A 17,608-nucleotide genomic window follows, 5' to 3' on the forward strand; every position below is an offset into this window, starting at 1 on the left:
TCGATGGTTTTAAAACAAAAATATGATTGATGTAACTGTTATGAAGTATCTGACAGACCCCACACAAACCGTACTACGAAGGTCAACTATCAATAACAAAAGGTCTGACGGTTTTGTCATCGAGTCATGAAAAAACTATTTTAACAAAATTTTACTTTGCCTGACGGGCTGCGATGTATGACTCAGATCGGTAATGCCCATAGCAAGCACTGACATCCTGGAAATAAAACACAAATATCATTTTTCTTCTTTCTTTTTTGTTGTTGATCATATGACATTTTTCAAATCTTTCCTTTTTTCCTGGAAGTAAATAAATTTAGGTTGTGAATTGGACTACGTCCAAAATAAAAAAAATAATTCGAAATGGAACGAGAGAAAGTGCGCACAGGGTAGGTGGAGAGAGAGGAAGGCTACCCCCCCTGGGGGGTGCCTTCCTCGCACACACAAGTTTGATCAGCTGAGAGGCTTACCCATGAAACTATACAATTCACAATTGGCTTCTGTCAGTTCCTACTTGCGTGTGGATCATTCGGCCTACTACCATTCTACAAGTTACAGAGGAAGGGCGGACTTTGTCACATTGCAGAATTCCTGTAGTTACGGAAAATTTAGTTTTCACCTCTTTATTCAAACATTAACTAATATTCCCCTTCCCCCACACCCCCACCCCCCACAAAAAGAACAAATTGCATTTCATAAACCTGGTTCCACCAATATATTTGAGTACATCATGGTCGGTCATATTTATATATATATATATATATATATATATATATATATATATATATATATATATATATATATATATATATATATATATATATTTATATATATATATATATATATATGTATATATATATATATATATATATATATATATATGTATATATATATATATATATATATATATATATAAATATAAATATATATATATATATATATATATATATATATATATATATACTTGGCACTTCATTTTTCACATCCTATCACAGAGACACAAAAACAATGGAGATAAATGACTCACATTAATGTTTGTTCATATTTAATGTACAAGAGCGATCGTTGAGTACCGAACGAAAATTGGTAGATATTTGTAGTTTGTTAAATAATAAGACTTGTGAGATACTGGTCCATGCGTTTGTGACATCAAAGCTTAACTTTCTAAATTCACTTTTATTCGGCCTTCCTGATTCAACCATCCAGAATCTTCAAAAGATCCAAAACACCCCTGCCCCTATTGTGAAAAGGAAAGGAAGAAAATGCCGAACCACTCCACTTCTGAAGGAACTTCATTGGCTCCCTATCAGCTACAGAATTCAGTATAAACTACTTCTTCTCACCTTTTGTGCTCATCATCTGGAACGGCCTGTATACCTCTCACAACTTCTCTTGCCTTATATTCCAACTCGCACACTTCGTTCCTCCAACAAACTGTATTTAACTGTTCCTAAACCATGCTTGAAGACCTATGGTTACAGAAGCTTCGAATACTCTGGGTCTTATCTCTGGAACAAGTTACCAGATCACATAAGAGCATGCTATAAACTTTCTACTTTCAAAAGGGTCTACTTAAGACCCATTTTTCACTTGTTCTTTTGTAAATTAATTTACTTTCTTTGTAAAGTGACTTTTGTTTACTGATTTGGTGCTATATAACTCTCATTTATTATTATTATTATTATTATTAAATATATGGTACCGATTGGTTGTTATAAGAATAAACATTTCTCCTCTTTGTACCAAGCTTCTTAATGATGTCACGGGTTCATCTTATCCCAGACTATTCCTTTAGTCAGCTAACAAATGAGATGGTCAATCGTCCAGTCCTTTGGGTTCATCTTTCTCTTTGATACATCCACCCTATTAAATCTTCATGTCTCTGCATCTCGTCTCCTTCTGACTCTCCGATAAATAGTTTCGTCCCGGCCTTCCTTATGAGCTGCATATCTTGCTACAGTGAATAAGTAATCACTTAACCTGTTGACGGGAGATATATATGTAGTTATTGATCAAAATCAAAAGGCTACTTTCATTAAGTTGAATTTTAACTACGTTATTACAATTGGAAATTTTTTTAGCTGTCGATGTCTTATGCACCAAACATGCAAAAGGCATGATATATATGCAAGAACTTTCTTTACTTGGAAAATCAAGTTTTAATACAAAGCAGCTGCTCATCTGACTACTACTCTGTTTGTAGGGCTCGAGTTCATAATTTGTTACATCTGATTCACCCTTCTTGCTGGTGACTAGGCAACCCAGTAAACAAAAGGTACTGACGTACATATTGTGGAGTAGAATAAGTAAACGACTGATATACCAAGCCTATGAGTATTATTATTACAACTTCACATGTCTTCCATATCTCGTGATTTGTGTCAAATCCGGCTAATAGACACAAGAAACCATTGACCAGTTATTTCTTGTTATCTTCATTATTTATAACATATCGAGAATAATACATATATTGGCAATGAGGATAAAGCTATTTGTATCTAGCTATAAATCACTGCACTTACCCATGCTATACAATGCGTAAATTTACCATTGAAGACACCAAAAGAAATACTACTGTTGATTGCCATATTTGAAATTGGTTATAAATTACAAAACTGGACACAGTGTCTGTGATGTAATTGCATCATTTTCTAATGTTCACTGGTTCACTAAGTGCTTAATAACTGTCTTTTACCTGTTCAAAAATTTTCCTACTTCCGGGTCAATTTCATCATCTCTGATGAGTGGTGAAATCCTGTCAGAAAGAAAGACAAAAGGGAGAGGGAAAAAAAACGATAACAGGCATCTGCAGTATACACCAAGGAAGTGAATATGATTTTTATTTGTAATGGCTTAAGCCTAAAACTGGGAAGCAGAGGGTCCATTGGTGTAAAAGTTGTGGCCTAGGGGAGGGGTCTTATGGGCAGACACTTCTCCGTGAATTTTTCTTTTTCTTTTTTGTGACTGAGAGTGCAATGTGTAAAATGGTGGCATCTTTTACATCCTTGGTTGAGGAATCCTCCTTCACTTACTATCAGCGTGTTGTGTACAGTATTGAAAGCCAAACAGCATGGTCTTACACCCATGAAATATACCCAATACCGTGAGAGTAATCAAGCAAAATGAAGAAGACAAAAACAAGACTGTACTCTCTGTTTCTCCAGTGCTTACACATAATTTCTAAGATTATGGTAATATTGTACAAACAATATGCTATCTGCTTCAGAAACACACCCTCCCCTACGTTGGTTTATACTTCACAACGATGCTTGGCGAGTCACTGCACTCGGCCCCTAAACAAAGTAGTCGTTCTCCAAATCCATCGACACCCCTCCCCCCCCACTTAAAATATGATGAATGTCCGCCCCTGCCTCTCAATGCACCTTCTTAAAATGTTACCTAAGCTGCAGTGGCGGAGCTAGGGGTATTGGTCAGGGGGGTCAAGGATGGTCTGTAGGGGTGCTTTCGACACTATCTAAGCAGAGCGCCACCACAGGTTGGCGCGGAGTGTACAGACATTTTTTGAGTAAAGATACTCCCTAGATCGCCGGAAATTACCCTTCCAGGCCTTGCTAATTTGCAGATAAACGAGAATAAATAGGTGTCATCGCCAACAAAATGTGACAAATGTCAATAGGTAGATGAGAGCGCAATAGAAAGTCAATAATCGTGATTAAGTAAAAAGTTATAAATAGCTGAAAAGGGCGCCAGCAGTTCATTTGAGTCCGTCAGAGGGTGCATCCGCCCCCCTGACTGTATGGACGCTCCGCCACTGCTCAGCTGGTACGAGATGCATCAAGACGGCATCACAGGCTTAAGTCTAGCCATGTGCATTTTCTTTCTCCAATTTCAAATTCCAAGTTTTTGTTACATGTTCTCTTCATGGTCCAGCTGTCTATTTGCTAAAGCCATGGTGGCCATGGTTTAGGTTAATTCCCAAAAATTGCCCAAAAAGAGGATTAGGGAAGGCTTAAGCATTTTTCTGTTTCTTCTCAGAAATTGAGATCAAATTAATAATTAGCTCATGACGAATGTAGAAAAAGACACAATTTGCCCCTTCTCTTGGCCACAGAAGATGACTGTCCCGGTCGAGAATATCTTTCACCACCTCTCTTCACTTCCAGCTCTGGCTAAAAGCTTGCATAGAGTGAAACTGGCATTTCCTGCACTTTAGCAGATTTTGATGGTATAATCTTGGTCATCCCTTAGTGCTCAAGTCAGAAAAAGGGGGTCAAAACCAGATGGTAAGTCTTTGACCTAATAATAGACCAGAAAAAAAACAGTTTGCTGGAGTAATCTCTCAGCTGGTACGAAGAATCCCTGGTATTCGGAGAATTCTGATATCTTTTAATCGCTTTGAACTAATATAAACTATAATTTTTGATGGTGCATTATCACCAATGACAGGACTAGTAAATAACTTATTAGTATTCTCGATTGATCCCAAGGGTCGAGGACGGGACGCCAATGTGAAAACAATTAGGCAGTATTTTATTGGCTTTAAAGCAGCATTTTGCGTTTGGTCGCCGTTTTCTACTTTTTTGACATGTCCATCGAGTTTTTTACATATATCAATCACAAAACAGCAAACTAAGATATCAGCCAAGTTTTTCCCTGCCAACATCGTTAATTGGCGAGTAATTAAGGATATTTGCAGATAATGAGAAAGGCGTCCACGACAAAATTCCACATTTAAAATTAATCGCATACAGTTCCCCCAAACCCACTAGTTTGAATTCAACCAATCAGAGATGCAGGTTTAGTCATGAGCCATTGCTAAAACAGATTCAAGACTTTGCATTGGTACAACCAGGGAGATGTTATGGAACTCCCTGGTACAACTGCCATATAGACTGTACACAAATCAAGCTTGGTGTTGTATTACGTATTGGTCAATGACGTTCGTAGTGTTTAAATATTCATATTATGGGCAAGGTTTATTGGCATCCCAACGGAAAATATCTTGGAGAACAACAAAGTTGAAAGTTGCAAATTTTTCGACTTTTATGCCACCATTTGAAGTAAGATTTTAATAGATAAGCTAGTTATGTATGTCGTTATGGCATAGTGGAGTCAGTGAGGTTGAGAAATATCATAGAAAAGGACGCAAAATGCTGCTTTAATATCGGACTACTTGTTAGGCAGCTGGGTTGGTATGGGGGGACACAAGTCACATGTTTACAGGGTAATGCCAAGAGGTCACAAACTTGTTTTTGCATATTTCATACAAGTTTATATTAAGTGGTTTAAAATATTTCGATGTCTCTCTGCTCAGGGTCAGAGGCAGTGGAGCTGGAGAGAGAGGGGAAGGGGGGGGGGGGGGTGTGGGGAGATTGAGGGAGGGTATGCAGGGGCAAGTGCATCCCACCTCTGTGCAACCTCCTTTTATGAAAAGTGTTTCTTGTAATATTAGAATAAGAAGTGTCGTTCTTGATAATGAATTAAAAGGAAGGCTTTTTTGTCAACTTTTGTACTTCAGAATGTGTCCAATTGTTATTCTTATGTATTCCTAATAAGAAGGTACTCTACTATTTCAAATTGCCACTTTTCCTTGAAACATTAATCTTCTGTGTAATAACTAAAAAGTACCCAGAAACAGAAATTTGTAGTACTGGAGTTCATTTTGTTTTTGAAGTTTGGGCCCTGAAATCAGTGTCACATGTTCCACTGCTCACCCCCCCCCCAAAAATGGTACCATCCTCCAAGAACCTCCTCCCACCCCCCACCGCCACCCACCTCTGTTTGATCAGATCTGAATCAAGAACCCTGACGAGGTAGGAAGGCAGTAGTCCAATTTTAAGTGTCAAACTAACTGCATAAACAGTATGGTGAAATTATTGGTGCCAAAGCTATCCCCTACCCCCCCCCACCAAGTATTGGGGGTCTTGCGAGACTCGGGTAGGTAAATCTAGAGCACGTGGTAGGTGTGTATTAATGCAGTTTATTACAAAAAGACTTAACCTAAAAATCAAACCACCAATAAAGATACTGTTCAAGTGCATTTGATGGCAAGAGAAGTTACAATATTACTAATGCAACCAAGTCTGAAAAAGTTTAAGATAAATAATGTTGTATGAATTATCCTCTTTGAGATGAGATCAAAAACTTCTCTTGCCTCTGCATACATGATTTTGAAGTCCACAGAGTAGGGATGCACCGGATCCAAATTTTTGGATCCGGCCAGAACCGGATTTTGCCAGATAGTACATGAAATCCGGCCGGAACCGGATTTTTTCATTACACAAAAGAAAATCATTAATAAGAAGTAGAAGTATGAAACAAGGAGCAAATCTTAGGTGAGGTATACGCATATTATAAAGAAGGTGAAATTAAGACCCCATTTATGAGATTAAATATGACTTGAAGTGGTGTAATCTACAGTACATTCTTTAATAAAATAACTACAATATAATTGTTGACAAGCTTGATACAGTACAGTATGTAAATTTGTTTGCGGAAAACTACTGCATACTACTGTACCTATGAAGTTTGTTTTAAAACGGGAAGCTACATTTCACAAATCTCATACTTTATACTGAATAAAAAGATTATTTAATTGTTGTAATAACACTACTATCTGGATTTAGAATTGTCTTTTATTATTCATTATTTGGTAACAAATTTTTACACTGCAATATTATCTGTAAAATAAAAAATAAAAAGCATTGTATCTTTCCAGAAGTGGAAGAAACTTCTTCTTATCTATCTTTTATCTATCCTTTAAAATGGAATTGAATGTTCATTAAAACACTTAATGATTTAGGTTTTTCATGAACTTTTAGGAACTTCCATGGTGACAAGAGATATCCAAGAGAATGCCAACAATAATGGGAAAGTAAAGATTCAATGGAACAGTATTTTGACTGATAAGTATATGAATGGTCTAATTTAACTGCACAATATTAAACTGATGAAGGCTGCAAGAAATGATTTCACTGCAAACTGTATTTGTTGTATATAGCTTCATATTATTACAGTAGTTGTATTATTTTGGTTGATCTTTAGAAACAGTGGGTCAGACCATTGAGAAAATTAAATTACACATGTTAAACCTAATTTTTCCTTACTTTGAATGTTTTTATTAATTTTTGGAAATAGTTTACATTAATATAAGTTAATACCAACACCTTTTTAAGGAATAATTCAGGCCAGATTTTGAAAAAGATCCGGCCGGATTTTGAAAAATATCCGGCCGGAACCAGATAATTCCTCACTATCCGGCTGGATAGTCCGGCCGAACCAGATATCCAGTGCATCCCTACCACAGAGGTCGTTCTTACAGGGGTGCCTGTTACCACCTTCCCTGGAAGTCACTTATGACAAATTGTGGAAACTATACCCCCCTTCATGAGATGTGTGGATGCATTACTGCTTGCTGCAACTGCAGGCCGCCTTATTTTATGGCAATCAATGATAATAAACAGTCATACTATAGCTTTATTTTACCTAACACCTGCTGAAAATATATTCAACAAAATATAAATCTTGTCAGAAACATATTTATCTTTATATATACATTCTTTTCTTGGTGCACAACAACCGACAACTCTACCAGTCAAAAATGTTGTGTTTTAAACATGAGCGTCACAACCTTTTGCACAATTTGTTTATTTTCCAGATTTTTCCAATTATGAAAACTGGCATTTTGATATGTGGACCACACAAGTGATGTTAAGTGCCAGAAGGAGGGTAACCATGGACCCTCTGACTAAGTGGTAGGGTAGTATAAGGTACTATTACCTGAGTAGAAACATTACATTAAGATATGTACAATACTACAGTACAAGTTGAAACCTCCCCCCCACCTGATATTAGCACCATCTCCCCCCCCCCCACTCCCCCTTTGGCATGATTTAATAGGAAAAAGTAAAACTTTGACATTTCCCATGAGTATTTTGTTGGAACTAAATTACATTTACAGATAACCAGGGAAAGAATCCATTAGGTGTTTGGACATAAATTATACCTGGGCTTGAGGGTGTAGCCATGACATTCCTGACAAGATCGATGTTTATTGTTTCATTTCCTTGTTTGAAAAAATTAAATGAAGGAAAAAAGGGCATTATGATTTATAAGTCAATATTGACTTGTAATATCTTAAAGGAACACTATAGGCTAAATCTTGATGTTTCCCTTTGGGCGACAATCACTGGCATCCTATATGGTAACTAGGGCAAACGGAAAGTTAGTTTCTCAAGACTAAAGGTGACTGGGACGATTCCAGGGACATCTTTACTTTGAGGAGAGCGCAGGAAACCTGGATACTTTCCTTAAATCCTAAGATACTTTTTTATCATATTATTATAAATGATCACACCAAAAAAAAGGGTCATTTGGTAAATTCTTCAAATCTGCGCTTGTTTCTTCATTATTTCAATACTGCACAGTTTACAGGAATATTTTTAATACAAAAATAACATCACCGTGATGTATGAAAATCAATGCAAATGATTGCTTCAGTTGATGAAGAAGTCTGTTAATACTTTTGCAGTAGACACCGACAAACTTACATTTGGGAGTTTCAACAAAGATTGATGAAAAGTTTGATTTGGAAGAGCTGGGATATATAGACTCAACTGTCTTACATCTTTATTTCAGTTAACATACTTCTTGCACATTTTTAGGCAGAGTGTCAACCTATACGAAATAAGTCGTGGATCCACAATAATAACCATCCGATAATGATATTGTGTCTGTGATCTCCATTTTTCAAATAATGCAACCCTCATGACTGCGCCCAATCAGAGGGAGTTTTGTAGAAATTGCTCTATAGATCTTCACAAGGTAGTTCCAAGAAAAATTTTCACCCTACAACCTCCACCCCCCCCCCCTCTCCTGTAAACGAAAATAAAGAAGTTTTATCATACATGTCTATGAAATAAACCAACTGACTGTATTAAACATACTTTGTAAGATCTTTCATTTTTTCAAACCCCTTTTTTCTTCTGTGCAAGCCTACCACACCGTAAATGCTCATTAAAACATTAAATACAAAAGGGGAACCATTTTAAGATAACTCCCTATTATGTTATATTTTTTACATGCGATGCTAAAATAAATCCAGCCTCGATGCTATTCCCATGGGAACCATGCCATGAACTATGTTTTGTGATATATTTTCCTCTCTCTCAGGCCTTAAATTAGGACTGACATCTCTAACCTCAGAACATTACTTCACAGCATTTGTTTTTGTCAGTTATGTAGAACATGGCATATACTGAATAATGATATATAGGTACCATTTGTATACAGAGACTTATTACCAGTACACTTCAAGACTCCAGGTACTTTATTAAATGTATTTAAAAAAAAAAAAAAAAATTCTTGATACAATTCTCGAAACAGAATTACCAGCTCTATTGTATGATAGGGCAACGATTGATCAAAGTAGCTCATTTGTGGGATATTGAATGATATCTTCCACATTATGATTAAATGAAGCTGACAGGCAGAATGTTGGGTGAGAGAAACCTAGAGGTCACTTCACTGGCATACTGTAAGCTAATGTTGTGAACTGTGTTTTGTATGGCAGAAAATACTGCAAACGTGGATGAAGTCTCCTCTTAGGAGGCTAGTATAATTTTTTAATAAATGTGACATTTCATAACATAACAGAGAGAGAACATCTGTTAACCAACTGTTGATTTGCTGTTGAAAGCCTGTGTAGATGAAAAATGTCTATATCAATGAGAAAACAGAAGAAATGATACCAGTAAAATACTATCACACTGATTCAATCAAAATCTAACTTGAGTATTATGAAAGGAAAGATATCACTCCTTAACATGTCCCGAAGCAACCCTTCTCCCCCCCCCCCCCCCCCGGCCACCATTCCCCTCTAACATCCCATATTCTAGCATTGGCTTTACAATGTCATATATACCACTGTATTTTCCTAGCTAATGTGGGACACTAAAACAAAAACGCTTTATTAGTTGATTGGTTTCAAAATTTTACAGGATGTAGACTTTTGAAAATTACTGGGTCAATATTTGCTCTCTACTGGTCAGTAGCCACTCCAGGGAGACTTGTCCTAATTTGTTTAAATCAAAGATGGATTAAAATTAAATTGCTGGAAATCAGAAAATTTGAGCCCATTACCGTTATGATCTGAAATGTCAGAAAGGGTCAAGCCAAGCCGTTTTGTATATATGTGGGCAGTCTCTGGAGTAGACACACTGGCATACAGTGAATGATAGGGTAAATTATATAAGCCAAAATCTCCCTGGACAGGTCAGGATTCAACTTATCAACCAATTGTTTTAACTCAAATTCTAAATTTTAACCCTAAAAGTCATAAGAAGATTGGATGTATTGAGTTTCTCTGTTTTTCAGTGACATAATAAGCATTGCAACAGTCTCTGTAATTATAAGTTAACAAACTCTAGCTTTCAGTATTAAACGGTTCTTCTAGCTGGTATGAACTTTGACATAAACATGACCATCACACCCAGTTATTCTCTATAGAGGTTTATTAAATAAACCTCTATAGATGTACAGTATACCTACTGTTACAGAACATGCTGACACAAATTATAACATATAGAAAACTACAAACTTATCAAAGTTGACAATTAAAAAAGACATTTTCTATATGAGCTTCATCCCAATTTATGCAAAATACATAATGATTTATTGTTTTGGATATACCAGAGAGAGACTTTCACCAGCAGGGCATCCAACACCATTGAGAGGGAGGGGGGGGGGGGGGGACAACATCTACCACCTCCTCATAATAAAATGTGGGTGTTTGCACACATAGAAAGTATTCTCTGAGTAGCCGTGAGATGTTTCAGCTACAGCAAGTTGAAAATCCAAGACACGCAGTACGGTTTCTTTGCAAACAATTGCTGAAAGAAGTGGCTCGTAGCCAAGACTTCTGAGTTGAAGGGGCACCAGTAATTTAAGGAGGGGCACCTGCAATTTTAGGCAGGGTACCTGCAATTTAAGGAGGGGCACCAGTAATTTAAGGAGGGCTCCAGTAATTTAAGGAGGGGCACCAGTAATTTAAGTAGGGGTCCCATCAATTTAAGGAGGGGCACCAGTAATTTGAGGTGGGGTACCAACAATTTAAGGAGGGACACCAGTAATTTAAGGAGGGGCACCAGTAATTTAAGGAGGGGCACCAGTAATTTAAGGTAGGGTATCATCAATTTAAGGAGGGGCACCAGTAGTTTAAGGTGTGGTACCATCAATTTAAGGAGGGGCGCCATTAATTTAAGGAGGGCTCCAGTAATTTAAGGAGGGGCACCAGTAATTTAAGGTGGGGTACCATCAATTTAAGGAGGGGCACCAGTAATTTGAGGTGGGGTACCAACAATTTAAGGAGGGGCACCAGTAATTTAAGGTGGGGCACCATCAATTTAAGGAGGGGCACACTACTTGTGTCCAGTAGACTGCATGCGAGAGCCTGAGAACAAAACTTGTGGTATTACCAATTTACCAGTAATTTGCCTCACTTAAATTGGGTCATTGACTTGAGTCACTGTACTATTTCTGAGGAGAAAAACTTCACAAACTTGTTCTGGTCAATTTACTTTTACCTGAAAATAAGAGACTAAAGCCATGACTTGTTACAACAAAGGACATTATCTCCAGCTAGTGAAACCAGTACTAAAAATTTTAGTTTTACACAATAGCAAATAAGCAGCCCATTGAAAATCCTGCATTTGTTAGGAAAACAGGATCTGTTCAACTGTAGAAATGGCTCAAGGCATCAGTTTATCTGAAAGTGAGGGAGCTATTACATATTAACTACCCGGTATATGATATACAGGGGCTACGTGTAATGTACCACTGACTCAAGTTTGTTATTCAAGTCCATAAATGGATGATGAGCACAAGATATAGCTCACTGTTACAAGGGTGACCTATACTATTTTCAAAATTATGCTGGAAGGAAAGTAAAGAAGAAAGTTAGATTTAGAGTTCTTCCTACGTAGTACGTGCGACCAATCAGCAAAGTACAAAATGAAGGTCGTAGGCCATCGCTAATTAACAGTAGTTTTCTTTGCGATGAACAGATTATTGAGCAAACACATGATTGCGATTGGTCAAAGATATAAGGCAAACCATAGCTCTTTTCACTGCAAGGTTGCAGACTCAAGAGTAAACTTAACAATTGTAGCAATCTGATTCTCAAAAATGTGTGTTCCAGATAGAATTGTTACATTACAATGAATCACATTGAAGCCAAAGAGGACCAGTAATTCAAATACATATAAAATTTTACTGATATTCTGAAACGAAAATTGATCATCTGAAACTGTAATAGGGTTATGTCTTCAAATTTGATGCTTAAAGACAGGCTCTTGTTATTTTGGGGTTAACTCCACCCCCCCACCCCCTCTCCCTTTTTATTTAAATAAAGGAAGAGGAAATTATGAAATAAAACCTTTTTGTGATATTATAGATATGCTAATTAACAGAAGAGTTTGAGTTTAAACTAAAAAATCAAACAATTTGAAACAAGTAATAAATGCTCCCTCTGAAAGCAGTTAACAGTAAACAGCATTTGAGTCCTTTATTCATGCTGGGCTGAAAGAAGGCACTGCTGGGTATAAAAGAAGGACTTTGATACACCAAGCAGATGTTTCTTGTGTAATTTCACATATCTATCATGTATTTAAGGGAGAGGTTCTCAACCTTACAGGGAAAGTAGAGTCTGTGCATATGGATGACTTGTTTTGTTTAAAGGTCCATTACAACCATACAGCCTACACCCCTGTTATTCAAACTTTTTTTTTCTCAGTGACCACAAGTTGCTCATTCATCATCTTGGCGACTTCCGGCGGCAGATGATGTGACCTGGGGAAGGGGTTTACAGGGATGAGGTATCCCCGAGTTATATTTTGCAAATTTTGAAGTAATTTTATGTTTAAGAGTTTTCAACTTTTTTCACCAAATATCAATAATTCCTTGTTTTCGTCCTATTTTGTTTTTTTTTGATCCTCCAAAATATTTGACGACCCTGGAAAGGGTCGAGGCCCCCACTTTGAATACCAGGGTACGAGGTGATAGGCCCATAAAGTAGAATTTTTATAGAGTAAATACCAGTGCCTGAGTGGTTGAACTCACCTTCTTTCAGCTCTTCTGCATATTGACCTAGATATATGAAGACATGCACTTGATTTGCCTCCTCCCTGAGAAATATCAAAATTGAAATATGAAACAGTTATATACATCTGATTTGTGACTCTAAACCATTAGTTTTAATTTTAACAATTAGTTAAAGCCTATCTAGAGTAATTCCTGGGTTTCAAGGATCCTTAGCTAAGTTTTCCCAATGAGCAAGAAATAGTGTTCATACAACTTCTTGGTTGGTTTGTACTTAACATGACTTGTTTCACCTTACATTATGACAGATAAAGCCGACATATTTCCCGGCAATAATGTTGTAAAATGAATGTTTTTATACGTATTGTTGTCATTGAAACCAATTAAGATCTCATCAATGATTTGACTGTAGAGATATTTACATCAGGGATTTTTATTCCTGATATAGAATCTAAAAAATCTGAAAATACTTACGGGTAAAATGAAATTTTTCAAAGGTGGGAGATCGGAAGTGTAAGAATCAATCCAAGTTTCTAATTCTTGAACGATGGAACCGTCAAACTGAGTTACTCCTGAAAATGAAGGAGGAGAGGAAATATTATGATAGAGTGTGTGATGACATTGGGGAAAAGGTCTGCCATCCACCATTTACCCTTAGACCATTCAAAGCAAATGTTTTTCTTCTTTATGGTTTGGATCATTAGTGCTCATGAAAGGAAGACATGTTTTTTTTACAACCTTCTGCCCAAGTTCCAACCCAACCTCTATCTTCCATCAATAAAGACAACATTTTCATTTCATACAAATTGAATCATATAATGAGGTGTCGACTTTTTCTCTGGTACCGGATGCAATCTACTGGTACCCGATGAAATTTACAGTATATCGTTTTCAAATGCAACATACCTAGCACAATAACATCTATACCTTACTGCGGAAAGTAAAATGTTTAGTTTTTATCATTTAATCCCTTACTTAATTGGTTTGGTGCAGCCAGGCTTTTAGGGGTAGCAATGTTGGAACCTGCATCTTGTATTATGCATTGAATCTGTCAAGAAAGGAGGCAATCAAAATTGTTAGACAAGGTTTGACATTATCTCAAATATACTGCTATATACAAGGTCTTGTATCAAACCACTACCCATCATGTAAAAATCTAGCTTTGCCAATTCGGCAGTACTGGTTCATGCATGTTATTTATGAGAGTTGGTTTAGTTTAGTAGTTCCCAATGGTTAAAAAACCAACAGAAGCTCATTTCAAACCATATCCATGAAAACCAAGTACCAAACCTTCTCCTCTTGGTAAGCATTCAGAGAATTACAAAGCAGTTGTTTTGTTGTGAAGATGCTCCTGTGATGAAAAAACCTTTTACTAAATCTGCAAAGTTTTTAAAAATTTGCTGAACTGATCTTTTAACCTTTTTAAAACTTTTGACATCAAGTGACGTTGTTAAATATGTCAGGGCCACTTGGCACAAGCTATCATAAATGGTCCATCTTATGAAACACCCATCTAATTACAATGAAGATATCACTGCAAGCAATCAATCTTAAATTTCAATAAGATATTGGATGAAAGGTAGGTAGGTGATGATCTCAACAATCTAATATCTTCAGTTCTTTGGTTTGGTTTCGTGCAACTTTCATATTTCTGTTTGTAAAATTTGCTTCATTACCTTGACAAGTTCTTCTTCTAATCCAAGATTAGCATCCTTGCAGAATTCTCTGGCTAATCTGTCAGACAAAACAATGATTGATAACCATGGAAACCAGCTGACAACATGTATTCACACAGCCAAATCTCACATCAAAAAAAGAATTTATTCAATATGTGTTATGGGGTGGACTGAAGGTGATCTGAGCCTCTAGGCTAAAACTGTTATCTTGCTCCCTTCACAATCGGCATAGCCAGAAATTTAGGGTGGTCCTCGTTGATCCCTCTTCTGAAAAGAAGGTGCTTGGATTTAGCTTACTATTGCTCTAATTGTACATGGACAATGCCATAATATTGGAATGAAACTTTTATGAAAGCATAATAAATAGCAGATTCCATTAAAAGGCTGTACTCTAGGCCCTAGGACACTGCCCCATAGCCTGACCAGACAATTTGTCCCTGTGTGTTTTTTATGATTACTCCCTTGATGACCTTTATTTGGTTAAAAAGGAAAATCTAAAAGAGTGCCTCGGTTTGATCATTTGTAATCTTCTTCTGATAGATAGGAGTTATACTGTACAGTAGGTTTAGCAAAAGTGACAACCAAACATCAAGAGTGTACATAGGAAATCAACTTAAAATGCAAATACTGAGGTGTGTTCTAGCTTGGTTAACATCTGATTTTGTTGTAACTGAAAGAATCTGCATGATTCTGGAACACCTGACAGAATGGCATGCACAGGTCTTGGTATTAGCTTAACACTTACCCAATGGAAGATGTCAGTTCATCCGTTGCCCCTAAGGCTTCAAAAACATGATCATCTTTAGGTCTCCTGTCACCAGCTATTGTTGCTGAAGTTCCTAAAACACAAGAAAGAGTACTCTCATCAAGTACTTTTGCTATTCAGTTTTGTTTAATTTAAGCACAAGGAATGGAAAACTAACTTTTTTTTAAATGACTGTAATTTCATATAACCAAGATTTAAATTACTTGTTACAAAAGTAAGAAATAGGTTGGTTGTGCTAGATCTTCTGGGATTCCACTATGACAAACTTGACAGGCACAGTTTGGTAGGAACTCATGTTCATTTTTCAAGCACATTAACATCTTTCTGTGTTGAGGTTGAAGGAGAAACAAAATATTCTCAGGTTTGACTAGTTCAAATTTAAATCTAAAGGACACTTTATAAACATTCAGGGTTTGCTTCTCAATCGATCTATACTACTAATAACATTATCTATAATTTTTGCAAGCTCTATCATGATACAACACTGGTATCTATTGTCTAAAATTAAATCCCCTTTTTGCATTGTTTTAGTGTTTTACCCTAATTCAGTTATTACCAGTCATGAGTGAGTTATTAACATCGTGTCTAGATTCTCATATCTTTACTAGATTTTATGATAAGAAATAAACTATGTATCTACATATCTTCCTGTTTAAATAATTAATATGTCACAGTATCTCTTAGATTCTTAAATATGAATGTAACCGTAGAAGCTTTCTGTTTACCCTTATCTCCTGTTTTGGTGTATATCTTGAACATAGTTTGCTGATCTTTCCCACTGCCAGAAGAAAAGCTTTAAATGAAATAAAATCATTGGTAAATCGATAACACAATAGAAAGTAAATAAATTTTATTCTATAAGCATGTATTATTTAATTGGCACTGTAATGTTTTCATTTAAAATGAAATCTTCAGTAACAGGCATTTAAGGAAGGAACTATTAACATACATGATTTTCATCAATTGAAGTAGGTATACAGGGGTCTGCTTGGTTACACACAACTGTATAATCTATATTACTTCAATGTTCATGCTATTTTAAGCATTTCCAGATACAGGATTAAATGTTTGAAACTTAACTTGCAACAAATAGGGAATAATTTTGTGCTAAAATTTTGTGTGAGCATTTTTGAAGGCTCTGAATTGTTTTTTTGTTTGTCCCATTGAATAGCATTGTTCCTATGCAGAAAGCTGCTATAAATCTTTATGCTTATATAGCAACTTGACCATTTTGTACTGCATTTAATGATAAATTACTGGACAAATTATTCACTGATCATGACAACTATTTTATATGGCAATGTTAACATAGGATTAAATTAATTTACAAAAGTTGAATAAAAAAATAAGATATCATATAGGCCTACCAAATAAAGAATTACTTATATTTACTTATGTTAAGAAATTATTGTAATACAGGACTACAGTAGGCCTACTTGAAGTCATTCTGTTCAATATACTACAATTATAAGCAGGTGGGTTCTTATTTGAAGTTGGCCTTGGATAAATATTTGTAGCATTTGCATAATCTTTGCCCTTTTACATTGCATGACTCGCATTATCTGAACCTGAAAGTGAGAAAACTTATTTAAATGGTCACGGCTACGTAGGCCACATATTCCATCCATGTTAACTAGGGCTAGCTACAGTACAAGCACTCACTAGTACTAGAGAAAGAAGTGGTAGCTTGTAATTGTATAGGCCTGTGTCGTCACTGTCGTGTTGATTAGGAGGGGTTTAACATTTATAGCGATAGACCTAAACACAACACGATCAAACCTTTTTAATTGAATAGGCCAGAGGACATTCCTAGTAAGGCGAGCAATATTTAATAGAGACATCTGAATTTATCTTCGTAAGAAAGTTGAAACAGCATACACGGACCACGCATAACTTCTACAAACTCACGACACCTATATGACAGCGTTGGGATGTATTACGCGAAAAGGTTTGTTGTCGTATCCTCGGTGACTGTTTCCCATTCTCCGTATACGTGCATATGCTAGCCTGAAACTGGTCATAATCGGCCAGAACACACAGTGTAAGGTACAGATCACATGAAGTTCTGTGGTACGGATTAGTGTTTTCTTGGGGGGGGGGGGGGGGGGTG

General features: G+C 36.4%; 1 protein-coding gene across 1 annotated transcript; it reads right to left on the reverse strand.

The window, feature by feature from the left end:
* Positions 1–1,028: 1,028 nt before the first annotated feature.
* LOC139981291 (corrinoid adenosyltransferase MMAB-like) lies at positions 1,029–17,437 on the reverse strand. Its single transcript, XM_071993549.1, has 9 exons — positions 17,278–17,437; positions 16,224–16,291; positions 15,478–15,571; positions 14,733–14,790; positions 14,032–14,104; positions 13,531–13,628; positions 13,078–13,142; positions 2,696–2,755; positions 1,029–1,980 (listed from the first exon to the last, which is right to left on the reverse strand). Exons 1-9 carry the CDS (start codon positions 17,337–17,339, stop codon positions 1,875–1,877), a joined length of 684 nt encoding a protein of 227 aa, XP_071849650.1. The 5' UTR covers positions 17,340–17,437; the 3' UTR covers positions 1,029–1,874.
* Between the last annotated feature and the right edge of the window lie 171 nt (positions 17,438–17,608).

This window comes from Apostichopus japonicus, chromosome 15 (genome assembly GCF_037975245.1).
Source record: "Apostichopus japonicus isolate 1M-3 chromosome 15, ASM3797524v1, whole genome shotgun sequence".
Lineage (NCBI taxonomy): Eukaryota > Metazoa > Echinodermata > Holothuroidea > Aspidochirotida > Stichopodidae > Apostichopus > Apostichopus japonicus.

Excerpts from the sequence above, each read along its gene's own strand:
- LOC139981291 (XM_071993549.1), bottom strand. The coding sequence starts at position 17,339 with ATGTCTCTATTAAATATTGCTCGCCTTACTAGGAATGTCCTCTGGCCT. Across the intron at positions 14,791-15,477 it reads GAACTGACATCTTCCATTGG|ATTAGCCAGAGAATTCTGCA; the intron begins GTAAGTGTTAAG and ends TTTGTCTGACAG. Across the intron at positions 1,981-2,695 it reads GTAGGAAAATTTTTGAACAG|GTTAAGTGATTACTTATTCA; the intron begins GTAAAAGACAGT and ends TCCCGTCAACAG.